At 44.4% G+C, this 23,303-nt stretch overlaps 1 protein-coding gene across 2 annotated transcripts in view; it reads left to right on the top strand.

Moving 5' to 3' along the window:
- Positions 1-23,303, top strand: part of BEND7 (BEN domain containing 7) — a 55,525-nt gene that overhangs the window by 5,802 nt on the left and 26,420 nt on the right. For both annotated transcript variants that reach the window (XM_075064281.1, XM_032777123.2), the window contains exons 3-5: positions 5,354-5,653; positions 11,627-11,749; positions 21,248-21,513. In XM_075064281.1, coding sequence (XP_074920382.1) covers positions 5,354-5,653; positions 11,627-11,749; positions 21,248-21,513 — 689 coding nt within the window. The remainder of the gene's footprint in view (positions 1-5,353; positions 5,654-11,626; positions 11,750-21,247; positions 21,514-23,303) is intronic.

Here is a 23,303-nt window from a genome sequence, read left to right as displayed (position 1 = left end):
AAGAACGACCGTACTGGCCCAGTATCCTGCCTTCCAACAGTGGCCAATGCCAGGTGCCCTAGAGGGAATGAACAGAACAGGTAATCATCAAGTGATCCATCCCCTCGCCCATTCCCAGCTTTTGGCAAACAGAGGCTAGGGATACCATCTTTGCATATCCTGGCTAATAGCCATTGGTGAACCTATCCTACATAAACTCACCTTGTTCTTTTTTGAACCTTGTTATGGTCTTGGCCTTCACAACATCCTCTGGCAAAGAGTTCCACAGACTGACTGTGCGTTGTATGAAGAAATACTTCCTTTTGTTTGTTTTAAACCTGCTACCTCTTAATTTCATTTGGTAACCCCTAGTTCTTGTGTTATGAGCAGGAGTAAATAACACTTCCTTATTTACTTTCTCCACACTAGTCATGATTTTATAGACCTCAATCATATCCTTCCTTAATCATCTCTTTTCCAAGCTGGAAGTCCCAGTCTTATTAATCTCTCCTCATATGGAATCTGTTCCATACCTATAATCATTTTTGTTGATCTTTTCTGAACCTTTTCCAATTCAAATAAATCTTTTTTGAGATGGGGCGACCACATCTTCACACAATATTCAAGATGTGGGCGTACCATGGATTTATATAGAGGCAATATGGTATTATCTGCCTTATTATCTATCCTTTTCTTAATGGTTCCTAGAATTCCTAGTGGGGGATGGATTTGAAGTACACTCTTAATTTAAAAAAATTCATGCAACCCTGTTAATTTAGCTATGTATTGAACAACCCTCCAGCTGAAACATCTAGCTGTAGTTTAATAGTTGTAAGCATGAAAGTACAGTAGCCCTGCTCCAGGGAAAAATGTTTTTGATCTAACTGATTATAAGCTTTTGAAAATCTCATACCAAGCACACACAGTAAAGGATGCTCCCCCGCCCACCCTTTGCTAAGCTCATCCAGGGCTAACTCCTCCAACTGAAGTGAATAGCAAAACTCCCACTGATGGAGAATCTGATCCTAAGAACCTGATCCTGTAAATTGCTCTGCTGAGATGGATGTCTGCACCCATGTGGACCTTTGTTAACTTCACTGGGGTTCCACATGGGCTCAGGGGTTGTCCCATGTCCTTGCAGGACTGGGGCCAAAGTGTAAAATGAGGGAATGTTGCTATACCAGATGTGCATAATTTAGATATAAAGCAAAATGGCTAATAGCAGATAGCTACAAAACAGCCAGGACAACTTTTCAGTTGTTTTAGAAAACCTATGATCTAATAAAAAGGATCTCCCTCTTGCCTCTATTTTCTCAGCCAAAATACTTCCTGAATCTAGGGAAATGTGCACAGAGCAGAGAGGGATGAGGTTGGCAGTCCTATTCCCACCTTTTCTACTGACTGGGCTTCATAATTGTTTCTATTTCAAACCCATAATTTGGTGACATCTGAAGAGGATTACAGCAGAAACAGCTGAAGTTTGAAAGTTGTGTTTTGGTATGGAAATAGTCCTTGCAGAGGAGGGTTGGATGTTTTTGTGCCAGAAGAAATTCACTTTCTTTTGACCAAGGGTTTGTAAATCACATCGCCTGAGTATGAGAGTTTTGGCTGGCTTATTAGCAGTGCACATAAGAAAGGATGCACTGGGCATGCACGTGTGTAGTTGTGTGCTTTAAATTCCCATGTCCCTTGAAGTGCTTTGAATTGGTCTGTCTAAATTCTTCAAATACAGCAGCTGGGTTTTGCTGGCCTTTGTCCAGGAAGGCAACATTCTGGTGATGTTCTGAATGGAAGAACTTGAATGCTCTCTTGCGATTATTTGTAATTGAGCAAAATTTGAAGCTGTGTAAGGTAAAAGATATAGTCAGTTTTATTTTTTAAATATTTCCTACTTTTTATTTAAAATAAAAAATGAGAAGTTAAATTGAATTGCGCTAAGGGGAACATTAAAGTTTTGTTTAATTTATGCACTCATTAATAAATGCCAAAGCAAAGGATGAACGTGTAATTTTAACTCTTCCCTCTTGAGCCTATGCATGTATTTCAAGAGAGATTTTCATTTCATGATCACATACCATTTCTTAGCTTCTACAGTATAATCATATAATTTTTTTCACAACGTGGGATAGCAAAATTATGTAATTCTATGTACCTCTGTGATAAAGACAGCCCATGAAATTATATGAAAAGTACACAATGACCTGCATTTAGACAACATACTACATACAGGTAAAGTATAACAATAAAGAAAACTAGTGAAAACATACTGGTGAAGTAGGGATTTAGGCATTACATTACAACTTTACCAGTGGTGTTTCATTAATTCAGGTTGCTATAAATATGCTGTTGTTTTACTTAATACAGTTAAATATTTAGCACCTGGAAACACACATGCATTTGTCAGTGAGAGAATTCAGTTTGTACTTGTTTTAATTTGAAGTATTTTGATGATTCTCAAAGCAGTATATTGTAAATTCTGTACATAAATTCTCACTCATTAAGGAAACAGTTTAACATTATTTTAAAGAGAGCACATCCATTCCTCAGAATAAGTAGTATCTGATCTTTATTAAGACACCTTGAAGTTAGGCCACTTGAAAATTACAAATTAGTTACGCTTTGGCATAGAAGAGTTATAGGTGAACAAGAAATAATAAGTATGTTTTGTCATACACCTTGGTTATGAACATTTCTCGTGAAAAATGCTTGTGATATATTAAATAGGGCTAAATTTTGCCACTTCTATGCACAGCTCTGTGGTGGAGCGGAGCCAGACATGGCAATGTTGAAGCTAAGTTAGATGGGAGATGCAGTGATTCTCTGGAGATGGATTTTGCAGCTGTCCTCCCATGTTTATTCTCCACTCAAGACCAAAGCTGTCCTTCAACATAGCTGGCCCATGGGCCCACTGAGGTTGCAGGATGCACAGTTACAGACTATACTGTATATTAGTTTAAAAAAAAAAAATAGGATCCAGTTCAGCAAGGTATCAAAGCACATAGCTATCATTATTTGTATTGTTGGTTCACCTAGGATCCCCAGTCATGGACCAGGACCCCATTGCGCTAAGTGGTGTTACTCCTGGAGGCAATCTGCTCCAAAAAAAATAGAATTTCTGTGCCAAAAAATTAAATCCTGTACAGAATATTTTAAAATTCTGCAAATTTTATTTGTCAAAACAACACTACATAATCATGCCAGTGTCAATTATTTTGGTAATTTATTTCAAAATACCTATCAGCAAGTATGTCTGTAACAATACAGACACACACAAAAATTCCCCCAGGAGTGGAGAGTTAAAGAAACCCCTATGACAACCCAGTTCCTGTTTCTCTGTCACATTCCTCCCAGCCAGGGGACCAGACATCCACAACCCCTTCTTCCCAGAGCCCACCTGTTGCCAATACACCCGAACCTCCTCGTCCCCAGAGCCCAGCTGTGGGCCCCCTCTTGCCCAGACGGCCGTCCCCCTCCCCTCTCCAGAGCCCTGGGATCCAAGAGGGCGAAACCGCCTGATGCTCAGTCTTAGGCTTGCACAGTTTTCTGCATGCTGTCTTCTCCTTTCCCTCAGGGCCAGGAGCACTGGCAGCCTTTTTGGCACCCTAGGCAGCAGAAGATCCAGCCCTCGACAGAGGCGGCGGAAAGTCCCGCCCCCGAAATACTGATAACTACTGCGGTAGCCGAACATCCAGCCGCCACGGTCACGGCCCCCCCCGTCCCCAAAATGTTAGTGCCCTAGGCGACCGCCTAGGTCGCCTAATGGGTTGTGCCGACCCTGCTCAGGGCATGCTGGGAACTGCAGCTAGCTCTAGCTCCCTCTCCCTCCCTGCGCAGTGTCTTCAATGTGCAAGCTGGTCTCTTCCAAGTCCAGCAGCTTCTAGTGGCTGTTAGCAGCACTGCAACCCCTTTCTGTGGGGAAAAGGAAATTCTGCATACACAACATTAATTTCTGCAAAATTCTGCATTGTGCAGTGGTGCAGAATTCCCCCCAGAATATATTCTACAGACACAACAAAAAGACATTCCCTACCCCAAAGATTTTACAATCTGTAAGACAAGAGACAGCAAATGGGTACAGACGGGGGAATACAAGGAAACAGTGAGATCACACTGATCAACATGATGTGCTGTGTTCTCAACTGCCTAACTGTTATCAAGTATTTTAGGCATCACAACAGCCTAATTTTCATAAATAGTCTCATTGAAGTTGATGAGATTGGCTGTTCACATTCCTGAAGTTGTGCATGTGTTTAAGGACCTTGCTAAATTGGATCCATTATACATTTCTTTTCAAAATCTGTTTTGTACAGCTATTTTTCCTTAAAATGCCTTATTTTGGGGTGGTATGTAAGAATGGAAATTGAAATCTTTTCTAAAGAACAGATGATGCCAAGTAGCACCGTCTTAAATGTATTCCAAGAGGAGGATTGATTTAATCAGTTTCTTGATCTTCATTATTCCTCTTGCTTGTGATATTTGATTTTTTTTTCTATTAGCAGTAAAAAATAGAAGCTTCTTATTTCAGAAGTAGTTATGAATATTTCCTTATTACTAATGAAATGTAGTGCCTACTTTAATGAGAAAAATAGCTACTGTCTGCCCAAAACATATATATTTGTTGTGCAATCAGTAGTTTCATACATAAAATTAATTCTTAAATGGTGCTGAGAGCATTAAGTATGTAATTGTTATTATTTAAATGTGCTGAATTTATTTGAAACACTTACATTTTTCTTGTACATATTTTCTTTTTTCTCATATAATCTGCATTTTAAGGCATCCAGAAGTTTGGCTATATAAGGCTGTACATATATTAGCTGTTCTTAAATTTATTTCTATGTATCCCATTATGATGAAATTCCGACGACCAAGGGACTGATCCTTTTCCAATTAAAATTAATGGGAGCTATGTTGTTGATTTCAACGGGAGCTGGGTCTGTCCCTTAATAGGTATCTGGCTCCTCTTTTTACAGTCTGATCCTGCACCCTTTAACTCAGATGAAACTCCCATTGATGTCAATGTCTGAATAGGATTAAGCTCATAAAATAATAGTGTATTTGAAACAGCTCTACCCATTGTTGTTTCCTTCAGCAGAAAACAGCAAACACCATGGTATGGTCTTTATAAGAGCTTTAAAAACAGTGTTAGGAAAGTCAAGATGAGAGGGTTTTTTAACCATGGATATCCCAACTACTGCCGTATTAAAGCATGGCAGAATACATAACTACCACTCGAGTATATCTTTTATTTTTATTTATTTGTTGTTTTGTAGTCCAGCAGCTAGAAGCTCTTATTGGCATCTAAAATCACTAATCTCTACCCATTACCATTTTTGCTAATTTACAGTGATAACTGTGGCTCTGTTTTCATTAGGAGATGAAAGCCGGGAAATTAAAAAACAAATTACAGGGATGAGAAGATTACTGAATGACAGCACTGGAAGAATCTATCAGCGAGTTGGCAAAGAAGGAGAAAAACTGAAGGAAGAACCTCAGGATTTAGATCTAGCATGGGCCCAGCGTCTGACTGCCCTGGCGGACTCCCAGGCGAGCCTCCATCCTTCTCAGAATGGTGCATGGACTGAAGTGTCATCTCAAGCTAGCCATTTTTCAGGGCAATATGGGACTCGGTCAAAAAGCTTCCAAAGTGAAACAAGATCTGTAGGATCCAATGGTATGATCTAAATTAGCTATTCCAAATACTATTTTTTACTATACTAAATATCTACCTGTGTTCAGATAATTTTATTAGGTATAAATACATTATTATAGTTATCACCTTGAAAGACTGTGGGTGTGGGCCTGGTGCATGCTACTCCCATAGGCCTTAAGTTTTAAAGTGGATTCCTAGTGGTGTGCATAATATTAATATTTTATTCTGTAGACTTTATTTCTGTACTTATTAAAATCATTGTTACTGAATTCATAGCGCCTTAAGGGCCAGATTTGGTCGCTCATACTCACACTGAGTAGCACAATGAAATCAGTAGCACAGGGATGTCAGAGGACTGCTTGTGAGTAAAATCCAAGTCTGTGTGAGTACAGGTGGCAGAATTGGACTTAAATTACTTTGTACATCCAGATATGAAATACCATTGTAGCTGTCATCTAAAATGCCAATTTTTTCAACATAGGGCACAGGTAGGCTTTTGTTCTTATGGGACCATTAGGGATAAATTGTGATGGAATCTGGAGCATGTTGTCCATCCCTCTTCCAACGTAGGCTTGTTCCCTGAGGTGGATGTTCCAGTGCTTTCAGATGTCACAAATAGCTTTCTCTACTCCTTTGGAAGATTCTTCCGTAATCTGCAAGATCTCTCTGCCTGAGAAATTTCCCTGACATTCAACCTAAATTCCAAATTTCTAATATAAAACCTGCCTCAATTCCGATATCTTGTTTATCAAAATTTTAAATGGCAGTTGTGAGCTTCTATCCAAAAACATTGTCAACTAAATTACAGTTGGCCCCAGAGATATTAATAATTGCCATAGAACGATATCTGTTATGTGTCTTATAAGGACACACATGTATTCATCATTTGTAGCAGATGCAAAAATGATTACTGTTGTTGTCCCCTGTGCTGTACAACAGAAAGTACTATCCCTGCACTCGGAAGCTTAGGTTTCAGTCCTCCTGGATTGGCTATGTCCCTGTATAGACAATGATTGGACGCGCATGTATTGGGAGATTTAGAGGATGGTGTTACAGTAACTCAGGTTTTGTGGATTTATTTGTTTCAGTGTGACAATATATTTCAGAGAGAGAGCAATTTAGGATTTATGGGCCTCACAGGGTTTTGTTTTTTAAGGAGAGATTTGAATGAATGGAGGATGAGTGCCCTGTGCAAGGGGATAGGGTGGGAGTTCCAAGTGTAGAAGACAGCACAGACAAGCGTGGAAGAAAAAGGTGAAGTGGGTGCAGGAATTATTGTAACCAAAGGAAAGAAATAATGACAATTACAAAGCAAGGGTCTGATCCTGCACCACTGAAGCCAGTGGGACCTTTGATTAGGTAAAGCCTTAAGGCACTAATCCTACAAGCGGACCAGGATGGACATACCCCTGTGTTCAGTTAGTGCCCCACTGATTTTAGTGGAGGTTTGTCTGGCACAGGGATCTAGCTTAACATCCCGATCCTGCAAGCACTTATGCATGTAAGTGAAATGTTTACAGAATCTGGACCAAAATTATTTTTTTGAGATTTTTCTTTTCTTTTTTTTTATTGCTCTGATTCTTTAGAGGATCTGGCAGCAATGTGCCATCTTAATTGCTTTTTGGTTACGCTCAAATTGTTTTTGATGAATTGTACTAAGTGCTTTTCAAGAATAAATTTGTTAGTGTAGTAATGTTGTTACACCAACATGATTTACTATCAGTGGATCCATTTATAGAGAACCATCCTGGGGTACTTGCTGATTATGCAGAGAGAATCACCAAGCGATGTATCTGTGTCTCTTCTGTCATACAAGCCAGTGTCAAATTCACATGCTGGCTTGCCTCCAGAATGGAGGGAGATGGGGCTTTAAAGACTACTCCATAAAAATAAAAAGTCTGCTCTCTTTTTAAAATTAAAAATTGATTTATAACAAGTAGAAAGAGTTGCATTTGTCATCTAAAAATGATAAAGGTAGTGCTTGGAACAATGATTGAGACCATTCTACAAGATGTTTCTTATTCTGTTGTTGTAACTGATTGGAAGAGAGATGATGGAAGAAAAATAAAAACACTTTATGAATATGTATGAAGTTGGCAGAAATCTGTTTTGATTTGAAATACTGGTGGTCTCTTTTCCCATTTACAATACATATGGTAGATTTACATGGGTAATTTCTGTCAATGCTAATGGGAATTATAATGTAAATCCCACATGCCTCAATGGGAAAACAGACCCTTTGGTTTTCAGTCAGGGCCTCTGTTCCTTCATTAAGAATGTATTATATTTGTAACAGGAAAGATTAACAGGTGTTTACTGGCAGTGTTTGCTTAGTCAAAGTTTCTATGTTCTAGAGACAAATATGCAAAATCTGAAAATATCTACTCTTTGAAATATTATTATTTGTTAAGCTCCTGCAATTTGCTGGATGCCCATACAAGTGAGAAAGTAAGACTGAGCCTGTCCCAAGGAGCTTATTGTTCAAAGATAGAGCAGATAAGATGACCTCGAGAAGCCCAGAGGGAGGGGTGACTGGGATTTTTTCATTATTGTTGATAATATAACTGACTTACTTTTTGTCAGACACTCAGTATACCTATTTGCCTTGCTAGAGGCGGCAGGGAGCGGTGGTGTTGCTGCTGAATTTTTATACCAAGCACATACACATTTGGAAGCTGCCTTGAACCTAATCTTCTACTGACAATATGGCTTTGTCTACACTGCACAGCTTCTAGTGACACATCCATGTCGCTAAAAGTCGGGCAGTGTAAATGCTGTTTGTCAGCACTTTTGCTGACAAAATAATTCCACTCCCTACGAGCGGGGTTCACATTGTCGTCGGGAGACCGCTCCTGCTGACAATGAGCTGTTTTCACTGCTGCTTGCTGTGGCAAAACTTTTGTCTTCGTTGTGGGGGAAGGTTAAGCACCTGTGAATGTCAAAAGTTTTTAGTGGCCCCACTCAGCCCACTGCCGGCCTGGATTACGGAACCCCAGACCACCAGCGGGATGAGCTGCTCAGCCTGCTTCCAATCTGGGGTTCCGGCTGCCGGCCCCTTGCCAGCCAGGGTCCCGGCCGCCAGCACCGCTCAGCCCACTTCCGTCCTGGGGTTCTGTCTGCCACCCGTGCTGCCACTTTGGCACACGAAACCTTACATTAATGAAGACTTGGCACACCACTTCCCAAAGGTTGCCGACCCCTGATGTACAGAGGCACTTACGTTGGAAGGAGCCAGATTTAAGTGAAGACACTTCCACAACTAGGTCGATGCAAGGCAGTTTACGTAGTAGTGTAAATCAGTTATAAGTCTGAATAGGCCATGTACAAAGGAAGGATGAGGGATGGGGTCAAACTTGGGCTTGTGCCAGATCAGTAAACCCTTTTGTTGTTAGTTTTGTTGTTTTTTAATTGATACTGCCTTCCTAGTCTTCGGAATCACTTCTTTTATTTGAAAAAAAAGAAAAAGCAAGTTGCTACCTTTTAAAATTGCAAACAAAACCATAAAATATGACTCATGTGTAACTGGTGCAGTTATGTTCACTAAATTCACAGAGTAACTCAAACAGCAGGTCTCAGAAGTGTGAGGTGCCTCATTCATCTCAATGTGGTGTTAACAGTAAATTCCCAGGGAGAGAATTTTAAATGGTAGCATTCTTAATTACTTTGCTGATGGCAATCAAAATATGTAAGAAAGGAGAGGAAGGGTCATATTGTGAAGTTCTGTGCAATCTACTGTGAATGACATTTCACTTTGGTACCACAAATGGGGAGGCTCTTGGGAGAATTACAACTACTTATTTTCGCCCCAGTCTGATCTATGGAGATGTCACATAAAGCAGTGTGATTGAAGAATTAAATTTTCCATTAATCTTTGATTCCTAGTCTTTATTTTGATTTTTTTTGGTGGGACAGTGGGAGATTCAGTTGTTTAGTTTGCCAATGCTTCTCTGTGGGAAGGGCTAGAGCTTATAGGACTTTTGGAAGAAGACCCTCTTAGGAGAGACGTGAAGGAAGAGAGGAGTAAAACATGGTGCGTCACATCAGGCATGATTTTCCAGGGATTGGGTGAAATGTGGAAGATGCTCATTCACTATAAATTAGCATTGAAACCACTGGAGCTGATCCAGAAGGTACAAGCTGAAACTAGAAAGTTATTAACAAATAGGAGGGAGTTCTAAGAAGAGCAACAAAAATAATTGAGGCTGGAGGGACTTCTGAGAGAAGATTAAATGAGTTAATTATTTGTCTGTACTTCCACTTGGCAAAACTTGTCGCTCAGGGGTGTGAAAAAAAGACATTCCCCTGAGCAACATAAGTTACACTAACATAAGTGCCAGTGTGGACAGCGGGTATGTCGGCAGAGGAGCTTCTTTCACTGACACAGCTACCGCTGCTCACTGTGGGTGGTTTCATTATGTTACCAGGAGTGGTCTTTCCCGTTGGCTTAGAGCAGCTACATGAGAGATCTTACAGTGGCACAGCTGCATCAGTACAGCCATGCTGCTGTAAGCTCTCTACTGTAGATGTATCCTTAGAGTTTGCTAAGTGATAACTAAAGGGCAAACGATAACTCTACTAGTCAAGTTGGAAAAAAAATAAACAGTGGTACTCTCCAAAGGTTCGCACACCTGTGATACAAAAATGAAATGACTTGTATTAGGTTGCCAAGAATCCTGTGGCACCTTATAGACTAACAGACTTTTTGGAGCATGAGCTTTTGTGGGTGAATACCCACTTCGTCGGATGCATTCACCCACGAAAGCTCATGCTCCAAAATGTCTGGATTCTTTGCTGCTTTACAGATCCAGACTAACACGGCTACCCCTCTGATACTTGTCTAAGGTTGTTCAGATCTTCATAATAGGATCATCCCTCTTTTGTGCTTTGCAAAACAGTAAAATAGTTACCAATTTAAATAATCGTCTTTAGTCTTCAGTATTAATGGTCATTGAAATGATTGGGGCAGTTCATGTCTGGTTAGAGTTTCAGACAGATACCTTTGCAGCAGTTGATATTCTATTTGTATTTTGAAGGTTTTCTTTGCACCTTTAAAGGCTAGAAACTTAATTCTTTTATAACAAAAACTTTAGATTCTGCAGCACAAGATACAGCTAGCGGAGGAAGGTGCCAGCTCTTTGAGCTTGTGGGAATCACCCCTTTTCAAGACCTCCAAGTATGTGAAAGACAAACACAGTCTGGAGACTGAGACAGAGTTAAGGGTTTTTCAGGGGGGTAGCACTAGAGGTAAAAGAATGAAATTAAGAAAAGGAAAATTAGGCTGAAATATCAGTAGGAAATTCTGGACAAAGGAATCTTTGAATTGTTGAATTGTCTCCCAAGGGGAGTTGTGCGAACATTATCTCCTGGGACACAGCATGAGAAAATGTTCTGTAGGAAATAAACCTGTATTGTCAGAAGGATGGAGCAGATAATCTAGATTTTCTTGCTGATGGTCCTTTCCCATCAGTAATTTCTGTGATTCTGTGACCAGAGGATCTGATTTTTGTTCTCAGTTCTTCATGTTATAAAGCAACGTATGTAGGTAACATCCAATTTTAGAATTGGTAGGCCCTTTTTTAATGTATAATATAAACCTTTATTACACAGACGGCTACCCATTCTTTGTAGGGCTGTTCTAGGAGATGGGTTTTTTTGTGCATGATAAAGTGAGTACATTTATAATGAGATTTGGAGCTATTGTTATCTGAGATGAACTAGCCTGATGATAGAGAGCCCTGCTGTGAGAGCGCATTGTGTTCACGCTTTTGTGCAGTCCTCACCAACCCCTATAACACCATGTCCCCCCGAGTATGTAAGCACATATACTGGTAACTGGATAAAACCCAATAGCCCTCTCCTCCCAAAAATGAATGTTTTGGTAATTATTAGCTGTGCTTTTCATGGGTCCAATTTCCCGATAGCGTACATTGCTAGCTTCAAAATCCCATCCAGTTCTTTTGATTGTATCATTATTTTATTTCATTTCTTCTTCAGGAGAACATCCAGGGGTCAGTTCATCAGTTGGACCGAACTGTTGTACTTGTAATTGCCAGTCAACTTTGCAGGCCATTCTCCAAGAGCTGAAGACCATGAGAAAGTTAATGCAGATTCAAGCAGGTACCATGATCTCTCTCTTTCTCACACTCCTTTAATCTGTGTCTGATATCTTTAGTCAGGATATTTCCAGGTGCTTTCACTACAAAGAATGGTCCAGTGGCTTGGGAGACTAGGATTCAAGTCTCTTCTCCTTGGGGTCAATTTTTCAAAAGTGCTGAGGTGCCGTAGGAGCCCATTAAGACACTTAGGCACCTAAGCTTTAGATCCACAAAGGGATTTAGGTGTTGCTATGCTAAGCATTGCAATGCCTAACTCTTAGATGCCTAGAAAATCACTAGAACAACAATGTGATCCACAAAGCCTGAGTTAGGCACCTAGGCTCTCTGTACAACAAATGGGAAGAGATAGGCACCTCAGACTGCAGTTCACAAAAGTCCGCATGCTAATGGAGAGATGCCAATCAGGGGTGTGTCCTAAACTCTGCCTCTCTCATGGAGATATGTGCCTAAGTCTGGGCTGCAGAAAGGCCTCTCTCTCTGCTTGTGATCCACTAATGGGAACCCTTCTTAGGCACCTTGAGTTATTTCTTATGGCAATAAGTGAGGCAGGCACCTAACGCCACAGAACATGGCCCTGGAACAAGGGGAGAAGGAGGAGGAACCGCAGCTCCTTTGTAACTTTTAGCTCAGTGGTTGGGATATTCATCTGGGATGTGGGAGGCCCTGGTTCAGTTCCCCAGTCTGCCTGATGGGGAGAAGGAATTTAAACAGGTTCCCCATCTCTAAGGAGTTATGGTGTTCATAATCTCTGAGAAGAAGGCAAAGCAGGCCTGTGTAGGCTATCTGTCGTGCTGGAGAATTCACAATGTAGTTAGGGAACTGTGCAGCCTCGAAATACCCAGCCAGGAGGAGGAGAAATGCAGGTCTCCACCCAGGAGAGGGGACAGCTGGGAAACCAAAAGTCTGAAAGTGGGTGCCCTTGGTGAACCATGAGGGGGAAACACAGGAGCAGTCACCTGAACTATGACAGCCCTCAGTGAGAATTGTGTGTGTGTGTTTTGGGGTCTTTTAATTGAAATACGGTGAAAGTTGAAAGGACAAAAGAAGGTGATTGTATTCATACAGTATCGTACTTGAAATAATGTTACTATGAGCTGAGGATAGATGAGACAAGTATTGTAATGTGTCAGCTACTGTGAGTTAAGATGTTTGGGTTTCAAAGAAGTGTGAGGATCCTCTATGCATATGAGAAATCCCTTTACACAAGTAGTTACATTGATTTCAGGGCGATTATTTACATCAGTAAGGATGACTTGTGAATAAAAAATGCAGGACTAGACCTTCTGCAATAAAAACTGGAATCCAGGATAACAGGAGTGTTTCTCTTTCCATGCTGTGTATCTGTAATGTAAATAAGTTCGTAAATTAATGGACCTCTTGATGAAAAGCTTTGGGAAATAGTTTATAGTTTGTGGTATGTAGACACTTGTTTGACACTCTTGTTATTTAAAAGAAAAAAAATTCGCACTTAAAATACAAATATGTACTCAAAAGCATAAGGATTTATTCTGATAGTTAAGCACCTTCCTATTTAAATGACAAGATACAAATTGCAGCCCTCATAATCGTTGCCAGAATCCTCTCCAAAATCCATTAAGTAAATACCACTGTGAATGGGGTTCTTATTAAGAAACCTTTGCAGAGGATGGCAGTTTGCAGTTCCCTGAAAGCTGTAGCATTTTCAATGGGGCTTTCAATTGCCCATGAAAAAAAATAAGGTTCTACATTAAAAAGTTACATTGACACAACTTCAGTCGCTATGGAGTGTGAAAAATCCACACCCTTGAGTGATATAGTTAAACTAATCTAACCCCCAGTGTAGACAGTGCTAGATCAATGGAAGACTTCTTCTGTCAACCTAGCTACCACCTCTCAGGGAGGTGGATTACCTATGCTGACAGGAAACATGATTATTCTCTATAAAGACAGCAGAGGGATAAACACCAGGGAGGGAGAGGAATTGTTTCCATTAAGGGCCAGTGTTGGCTCAAGAACAAACGGATATAAACTGGTCATCAACAAGTTAGGGTTGAAATTAGACTACAGTTTCTAACGATCAGAGGAGTGAAGTTCTGGGACAGTCTTCCAAGGGATACAGTGGGGGGCAAAAAACCAGACTGAACTTTCCAGACTGAACTTGATAAGTCTATAGAGGGGATGGTGGTATGAGATTGCCTACAATGGCATGTGGCCCATCTGTGGCTGCAAGTAGCAAGTATCTCCAGTGGCTGGAGATGGGATGCTAGATGGGGAGGGCTCTGGGTTACCATAGAGAATTCTTTCCCAGGTGTCTGGTCAGTGAGACCCACCAGCTTGCTCGGGGTCTAAAACTGATTTCTGTGTTTGGAGTTGGGAAGGATTTTCCCCCAGGTCAGATTGGCAGAGATGCTGGGGGGGCTTTCACCTTCCTTTGCACCGTGCGGCCGGGGTCACTTGTTGGTTTGAACTAGAGTAAATGGTGGATTCTCTGTAACTTAGTCTTTAAATCATGATTTGAAGTCTTCAGAAAGTCAGCCAGAGGTCTGAGTCTATTACAAGAGAGAGTGTGTGAGGTTCTGTGCCCTGTGACGTGCAGGAAGTCAGACTAGATGATCACAATGGTTCCTTCTGGCCTTAAAGTCTATGAGATGGGAGAACCCCTCCCATTGGAGTAGGTAGTGTATACACTGAAGTGCTGCTGCAGCTGCGCTGCTGTAGCGTTTCAAGTGTAGACAAACCCTGAGCTGCTTGATACTGATTATTTAGCCCTGATTCTGCAATCTGATCCACGTGGCTGGACCTTTACATCTTCATAAAGTCAGTCCAGACAGATCTGATTGCAGGAATAGGGCCTTAATTTGTAAAGCACTTATGTGTCCTTGAAAGATGCTGTATAAATATAAAATATTAATATCTGTGAGAAATAAGACCCATTAGGCTTCCAAAAAAAATCCACAACTGGTATGAAGTCCAGGTAACTTTCCCAGAATGTAGAAATTAAACTGTTAAATATTTTTTTACTAATTCTTGATAAACTAGTTTTTAAATGTTCTTTTTGAGCCAATTTTCTTTAGAAAAGAGCATAATTGCTAATGCATTTAGAGTTTTCTTGTTTATGTCAGTAAAAGATGTTGAAAGACCATATGATCTTTGATAACGTCAGAGGATATACAATTTCACACAACTGTAATCATTGTTCTTCGAGTGATTACTCATATCCATTCCAGTTAGGTGTGTGCGCGCCATGTGCACGTTCGTCGGAAGACTTTTTACCCTAGCAACACTCAGCGGATCGGCTGGGTGCCCCCTGGAGTGGCGCCGCTATGGCACTGGATATATACCCCAGCCGACCCGGCCACCCTTCAGTTCCTTCTTACTGCCCGTGTCGGTTGTTGGAACAGTGGAGTGCAGCTTAGCTGACCTCCACCTCCCTAGCTACTCGTAGTTTCTCGTTGTTATTGTGTACATAGTTCTTGTTCTCGTAGATATTAGAATTAGTTGTACGTTCTTAGTATAGTTAGCTTGGTACTAGTTAGTGGGGTTCGGGCTGTAGCTCCTTCCCCGCACCCGGTGCCAGTGCTCATGCCCGGCTCACCGGGCTTCAAACCGTACTCGGCCTGTCACAGGCCGATGCCAACAGGAGACCCACGCGACTCCTGTTTGAAGTGCCTCGGAGAATCGCACTTAACAGCTAAGTGCTCTATTTGCAAGGCTTTCAAGCTGCGAACTAAAAAGGAGCAGGACATCGGACTGAAACAGTTCCTCATGGAGGTGGCCCTGACACCGCCACCTTTGGCACCGAGCGCCGGTCAGTCTGTGAGCAGGAGCACCCCTACGGCACCGGATCGCACCGGTACACCTAAAGACTCTCGGCACTGGCTATCACCGGCACCGAAGTCGGCTCCGCGTCGCTCCCTCTCTCCGAGGTCGAAGAAGGCCAAGACTCCTGCTGCTTTGGCAAAGCCCACGCCGTAGCCAGAGAGTGCGCCCAGATCGGACCTCCCGGCGCCGATACCCGCCGCGTCACCGACTAAATCGGCACTGTTGATTCCGGTCCCATGAGTGCCGGCGAGTCCGGTGCCTGATAGCTCCCCGGGACGTACCGCGGTAGAGCTCACCATGCCATCCACGCCAGAGGCGTTTTCGGCGGCAAAAGACTTAATCGCCCTAACGGATTCGGCACTGCCCCTACCCCCGGCACCGCCGTTGCGGGTAATCCAATCTCTGGGCAAGGCGACCCTGACTAGACCACCGTCTGTTGGCTCAGCAGACCAGCACCGCCCAAGATCGCGGTCCCGCAGACGCTCCCGGTCGAGATGATGCTCCTACTCTCGATGCCGCTCGCAGTCCCGGCACCGTTCTCCTACACGGCACCAGTCAGACTCGCGGCACTGGTCGGACTCACGCTCTCCACCTCACTATTCGTGGCACCGCTCTAGTTCCCGGCACTGATCCAGGCACTATACCTCTCGGAGCCCTCACGCTGCAGGGATTCGAGATCCCGGTCGACCTCCCGGGACCCGTCTGGTCGCAGGTCCCGGTCTCGATCACGGTACCATTCTGAATACCGGCACCGGTCCTGGTTAAATAGGGGAGCGAGGTCCGTCGGAACCTCAGCCCAAGGTTTCTCTGCTCCTCCATGGCCATCCAGGCAGACGTCGGTGTCCTCCCATGCGGACAGTTATTACGACCAGGACTGAGATACGGAGGTGCCTACCGGGGTCTTCCAGGAGGTCCGGTCTCAGGACACAGGACCTCAACAGTGGTCTTTTTGGACACCCTGGGTGTACCATCAGGCCCAAGGTGCTCCATTGGCCCAGACCGCTCCGCTCCCTCAGAGCATTGGGCACCAGAGGCCACCATTAGCCATCCCTCACCAGCTGGGACAGAGGAGCAGATTATACATCCATCCAGGCTCCCCGGTACCGCTAGAGCAGGAACTGACCCACGAGCAAGAGGCCATTCAGGACCCTCTCATCCCCGGCGTGTCATCCTCTTCCTCTCCAGATGAGGCGGTGGCAGGGACCTCATCATCAGGGTCCCTGCCGATAGACCTCAGAGCCCATCAGGACCTCCTTAGGAGGGTGGCGCTCAACATCAGTCTCCCAGTAGAGAAAGTCCCAGAGGTTGAGAACCCAGTTGTCAGCATCCTGTCAGCGCATGCCCCCACTAGGGTGGCTCTGCCTTTCATCAAGACCATCCAGGCCACTGCTGACACCTTATGGCAGTCCCCAGCCTCCATTCCCCCTACGGCGAAGGGAGTTGAGAGGAAATACATGGTACCCTCTCGGGGGTACGAATACCTATATGTCCATCCTCCTCCCTCCTTATTAGTTGTCCAGTCGGTCAACGGAAGGGAATGCCATGGCCAACAGGCGCCAGCCCCCAGATCTAAGGAGGCTAGGCGGATGGACCTACTGGGCCGCAAGGTGTATTCGGCAGGTGCCCTGCAGCTCCGGGTGGCCAATCAGCAGGCTCTCCTGAGCCGTTATAACTACAACACCTGGGCGGAGGTGGGTAGATTCACAGAACTATTACCCCCGGACTCTCGCCAAGAATTTGCCGCATTCCTTGAAGAAGGGAAGAAGATGGCTAGAACCTCCCTCCAGGCTTCTCTCGATGCGGCCGACTCGGCAGCCAGAACTTTGGCCTCAGATATCACCATGAGGCGTATCTCATGGCTCCAGGTCTCCAACCTGCCACCCGAGCTCTAATACACCATCCAGGACTTACCCTTTGATGGCAAGGGTCTGTTCTCTGAAAAGACCAACCCCAGGTTGCAGAGTTTAAAGGACAACAGGATCATCGTGCGCTCGTTGGGCATGCATACGCCTGTGACCCAACGCAGACCCTTCCGGCCTCAACCCCACTGGCCGTACTTTGTGCCCCAGCACAGACAAGACTTCAACAGAAGGCACGGGCGGGGTGGCCGTAGACGCCAGTCCGAGCCCCAACGGGGTCAAAACCACGGACCCCCAAAAGCACCTCCGGGGCCTAAGTCTACCTTTTGAAGGTACTCATGAGGACGGCGTACCAGTTTCTGGACAGGATCCTTCTCCTCCCTTCTCCAACCACCTCTCCTACTTCCTCCCGGCGTGGTCCCAATTGACCTCAGATATCTGGGTCCTACGCACGGTGAAACAAGGATACCACCTCCAATTTTGTTTCAACCCCGCCTTCCCACCCCCTAACCCAGTCCCTCTTCAGGGACCCCTCTCACGAGCAAGTCCTCTTACAAGAGATGCAGTCTCTCCTCGCCGCAGGAGCAATAGAGGAGGTACCACCAGGTGAGAAGGGAAAAGGGTTTTACTCCCGCTACTTTCTGATCCCCAAGTCCAAGGGAGGCCTCAGGCCTATCCTAGACCTGCGAGGCCTCAACAAGTTCATGGTCAAGTTGAAGTTCCGCATGGTCTCCCTGGGGACTATTATCCCGTCCTCGGATCCTGGAGACTGGTATGCTGCCCTCGACATGAAGGACGCATACTTCCACATCGCCATCTTCCCTCCACACAGGAGGTATCTTCACTTTGTAGTCAATCACCAGCAGTTCCAATTCACTGTCCTCCCCTTTGGCCTCTCCACGGCCCCAAGGGTGTTTACGAAGTGTATGGCCATCGTCGCCGCCCACCTCCGCCGGCAGCAGATACAAGTATTCCCATATCTGGACGATTGGCTTGTCAAGGGAACGTCCCAGTCTCAGGTCAAACAGCACATAGACATAATCACGGACCTATTCTCATGGTTGGGGCTGCTCCTCAATGCGGAAAAGTCCACTCTGGTCCCCACACAAAGGCTGGACTTCATAGAGGCAACCCTGGACTCCACTCGAGCCAGGGCCTACCTACCTCAGCCACGTTTCCAGGTGATCACGGCGATCATTCGAGATCTGCAGATCTCCCCAACCACCTTGGCTCGCACGTGTCTCGGCCTACTGGGCCACATGGCCGCATGTACTTATGTGACCAAATATGCCAGGCTCTGCCTCCGGCCCCTTCAAACGTGGCTCAATTCAGTCTACCGTCCAGGCAGGGACCCAATAGATGTTCTGGTGACCATTCCCCTGAGCACCTTACGCTCCCTCGACTGGTGGCTAACTCCCTCCCTGGTGCGTGCAGGGCTACCGTTCCATCCACCACAGCCCTTGCTCTCCCTGACGACAGATGCGTCATCTCTTGGTTGGGGGGCTCACCTCGGTCACCTTCGCACCCAGGGCCTTTGGTCTTCGCAGGAGCTGACACTCCACATAAACGTCCGAGAGCTGAGAGCAGTCCACCTCGCGTGCCAGGCGTTCCAACAACATCTTCACGGCCATTGTGTCTCAGTGTTTACAGATAACACAACGGCCATGTATTATATCAACAAACAGGGAGGGACTCGCTCTTCTCCCCTGTGTCAAGAGACCATTCGACTCTGGGACTTCTGCATAGCCCACTCAATAGACCTGGTGGCGTTCTTTCTCCCAGGGGTTCGGAACACTCTGGCGGATCAGCTGAGCAGATCCTTCCTCTGTCACGAATGGTCGATAAGACCAGGCGTTATTCATTTAATCTTCCAGAGGTGGGGTTTTCCCCTCATAGACCTGTTTGCTTCTCGCACGAATAGGAAATGCCAAGCGTTCTGCTTCTTCCAGGGTCTTTCACCGGGATCGATCACGGACGCATTCCTCATGTCGTGGTGGCACCACCTGCTTTATACCTTCCCACTGTCCCCTCTGGTTCACAGGGTCCTAATAATACTCCGCAGGGACAGAGCGCATCTAATCCTGATTGCGCCTGCATGGCCCAGACAACACTGGTACACCACACTGCTCAACCTGTTCATGACCAGCCCAGTCACCCTACCACTCCTTCCAGACCTCATAACGCAGGACCACGGCAGTCTTCGCCACGCGGACCTGCAGGCCCTTCATCTCACGGCATGGCTCCTACATGGCTGAACAGATCGGAGTTACGCTGTTCCGCTCCGGTACAGCATGTTCTCCTAAGTAGCAGAAAGCCTTCCACTCGATCAACGTACCTGGCCAAGTGGAAGCGTTTCTCCTGCTGGTGTTCTACGCAGAATGTTACTCCTTCTGAGGTCTCGATCCCCACTGTTTTGGACTACCTCTGTCCCTTAAGCGCAGGCCTGGCGATATTCTTCTCTGAGGGTGCACTTGGCGCTATCTCCACATTCCATCCTGGAGAAGTGGCCACTCTGTGTTTTCCCACCCCTTAGTCCCTTAGATTTATTAAGGCCTGGAGCGCCTCTACCCCCCAGTATGCGCCCTGCCCCCACCTGGGACCTCAGCTTAGTCCTAAGCAAACTATATACATCCGCCGTTTGAACCATTGGCGAGCTTGCTCGCTCCTGTACCTGTCGTGGAAGACAGTCTTCCTAGTGGCCATTACATCGGCCAGAAGGGTCTCCGAATTGGAGCACTGCATGGACCCGCCGTATACTGTCTTTCACAGACAAGGTACAGTTGCGACTCATCGGCATTCCTCCCTAAGTAGTGTCGGCCTTCCATACCAACCAGGACATCTTCCTCCTGGTCTTCTTTCCTGAAGCCTCACTCATCTCGGGGGGAGCAGCAGTTACACTCCTAGATGTTCCGTAGGGCGCTCGCCTTTTATATCGAGCGGACAAGCCCTTCTGGAAATCCCCCAGCTATTTGTGGCAGTCGCTGAATGGATGAAAGGTCTACCAGTCTTTCTCCAGAGGATCTCCTCTTGGGTAACGGCATTGCATATTGCACATGCTATGACCTGGCTCATGTCCCTTCGGGCCCTCTCTTGTGCATTCTACAGAGCACAGGGCTTCATCAACCACCTTCCTGGCCCACGTGCCTATCCAGAGAGATATGTCGTGCAGCGACCTTGGTCATCGGTCCACACCTTTGCTTTGCACTATGCTCTGGTCCAACGTCTAGAGATGATGCAGCCTTTGGCTTAGTGGTTCTGCACGCTGCCACATCTCACTCGACCCTCCACCTAGGTAAGGCTTGGAATCACCTAACTGGAATGGATATGAGCAATCACTCGAAGAAGAAAAAGCGGTTATCACTTGTAACTGTTGTTCTGAATGTGTTGCTCATATCCATCCAAACCCACCCTCCTTCCCCACTGTCGGAGTAGCCGGCAAGAAGCGACTGAAGGTGGCCTGGTCGGCTGGGGTATATATCCGGTGCCATAGCGGCGCCACTCCAGGGGGCGCCCAGCCGACCTGACGAGTGTTGCTAGGGTAAAAAGTCTTCCGACGAACGTCCACACGGCGCGCACACACCTAACTGGAATGGATGTGAGCAACACATCTCGAAGAACAACAGTTACAAAGGTGAATAACCGTCTTTTCAAGTCCTTTTTTCAATATTAAGGGTTAATTATGCTAACCTGAGAAAATATGAATGCTTCATATGCACAAACTGTACTGTAAATAGTGCTGCTTAGCCACAGGATGAATACAGCAAGTTAATAACTACGTTTAACCTGCAGTGGTATACGTGTTCTATAAGTATATTCACAGCTTTTTTTTCCCCCTGCAGTTTGCACCCAAAACAGACAGCAGCCTCCGATCCCCCTGATCTGTGCACAGAAGTCAACAATATCAAGAAAGAGAAATAAAAAGAAAAAATTGCCCCAAAAGACTCATGAGCCCATTAATGTGAATAAGAAGCCCAGCACTGTGGAGAAGGAAAAGAAACTGTCAGCAAACTCTGAAAGATCCAGCCTGCAAGCAGCTGAACATACATTAAAGCCGGAGACCCATGTTTCAGGATTTGGTATCATTCTTGAATCATCTTCCTCAGATGTAAGTTGATATTTCAGTTGCATAAAATGCCAGAGAAGTTTACAGCACTATAACTTAGGAATCAGTGTTGAAGTCTGCTTGAGGCTATATTGTTTCCTCTACCTCAAAACAAGTGGGGATTTGGGTTTGGAGTCATGAAAGGGAAGTGCTGCTTCCAAAGCCTTATATTCTCTTTTCCTGGCCTCATAGAAACCACTCTTTAGGTCCTCTGTAGGGATCAGGAGCCCTGTTTGTCCGTGAAAAATAAACTTGCTGTCTCCATCTGCTATGCTACCCAGGGCCAAAGTAAGTCCAGGAGCCCCTGCAAGGAGCTGTGTAAGGAATTCCCAGCCCTAGCCTTTCTTGACTAATGTAATTATTCCACACCTAAGCTTTGCTCCTGAAAAAACATATTTATTTACTTAATTTTACACACTTGAATAATTCTGTTGGCTTCAGGGGGACTGCTCGCATGAATAAAGTTTAAGTATGTGTGTAAATCTTTGCATGATTGGAGTATTTGACTTTCATCCCTGTTGTATCCAGGTAAAGGCCTTGATCCTACTGTTGAAGTCAGTGGGGCTCTGTACGAGTGCAAGAGGCTGTCCAGCAGATCTAGTTGCAGGATTAGAATTAACAGCTATTAGAGTATGTGACTGGGGCATTGGAAGGTTGCAGGTGGCATTGATTAATGAAGTGTCTATCTGGTGACCATAGGGGTGGTTGATTGGCTTTATTTAATGATCAGATGAGTGATGTCTGAAAAGTTCACTCATGAATAGGCTGAACGTTAATTTCTTTAATATATTTTTAATTTTGAGAAGGCAGTTTCCAATTTCCTAAGTACAGTGAGCTAGAAGAACATTGAATTTTGTATCAATGAGCGTAAATGAAAAGAATCCTGTAGATAATGTTGTACCTTTCTAGAAGTGCAAACTAATAATAAAAAAGAGCAGTCATGATAATTCAGTTATATAGATGCAAGCTACACCACTAATTAGATTACAATGTCATGCAAGAGAGTCTGTATAATGATATATAGCAACTAGTTCAATGCTTTTCAAAGATTCTTCTGTTGTAGTATTGTGGTTAGAAATGTTTGAAGCGATAGTAGATATTGGGTAACTTCTGCCTCAGATATGCAATTTACATTTATAAGACTTCTATGCCTGTGGCTTGATTTTTAGGTTGGATCTCTAATTTTTCAGGAAGCTTTGTGCGTTGAATGGAATTTCATCCAAAGTTTTGTGGGTTCATTTCATTCACGCTAGTTCTATGGTGATTCATTCTGGCCGCAGTTGCTTCTAGAAGGCAGTTTTGCGCCCTGAGAATGGAAGCTTGGCTTAAAAATTGAGCCACATCTTGCTTCCATTGTTTGGAACTGACATGCACTGTTTGCCGTACTTGTTGTTTCAGTATGCTTCCAGCATCTGAACCCTCCCCACCATCAAAGCACCTTAGGACAGTTCTGAAAATAAGCAAGATGTTTTTATTATTATTTAAACCATATGGGTTTTATTTTCAAAAGAAGAAAGTTGAGGTTTGGGAGTGGATATATTTACCCTTGGAAATAAAATGAAATCTCTAAACATTTTGAATGGAATAAATAATATCACTTTTAAAAAAAAGAAAGAATGAGGACATTGTTTTATCTTTTCCTTCTATTTATTTATAGGCATTTCTATTGTACTTACAACCATTGTGTCTGAGCACCTAGGAAAACTGAAAGGGAATTTTGATAGTACAGTATATGAATACTCTCATTGGAAAATTGTACAAAATGCGCCTTGTATGTACTGATTTATACAATT

Source organism: Chelonoidis abingdonii, chromosome 1, assembly GCF_003597395.2.
Source record: "Chelonoidis abingdonii isolate Lonesome George chromosome 1, CheloAbing_2.0, whole genome shotgun sequence".
Classification (NCBI taxonomy): Eukaryota; Metazoa; Chordata; order Testudines; family Testudinidae; genus Chelonoidis; species Chelonoidis abingdonii.
This window is presented reverse-complemented; position numbering and strand designations above follow the sequence as displayed.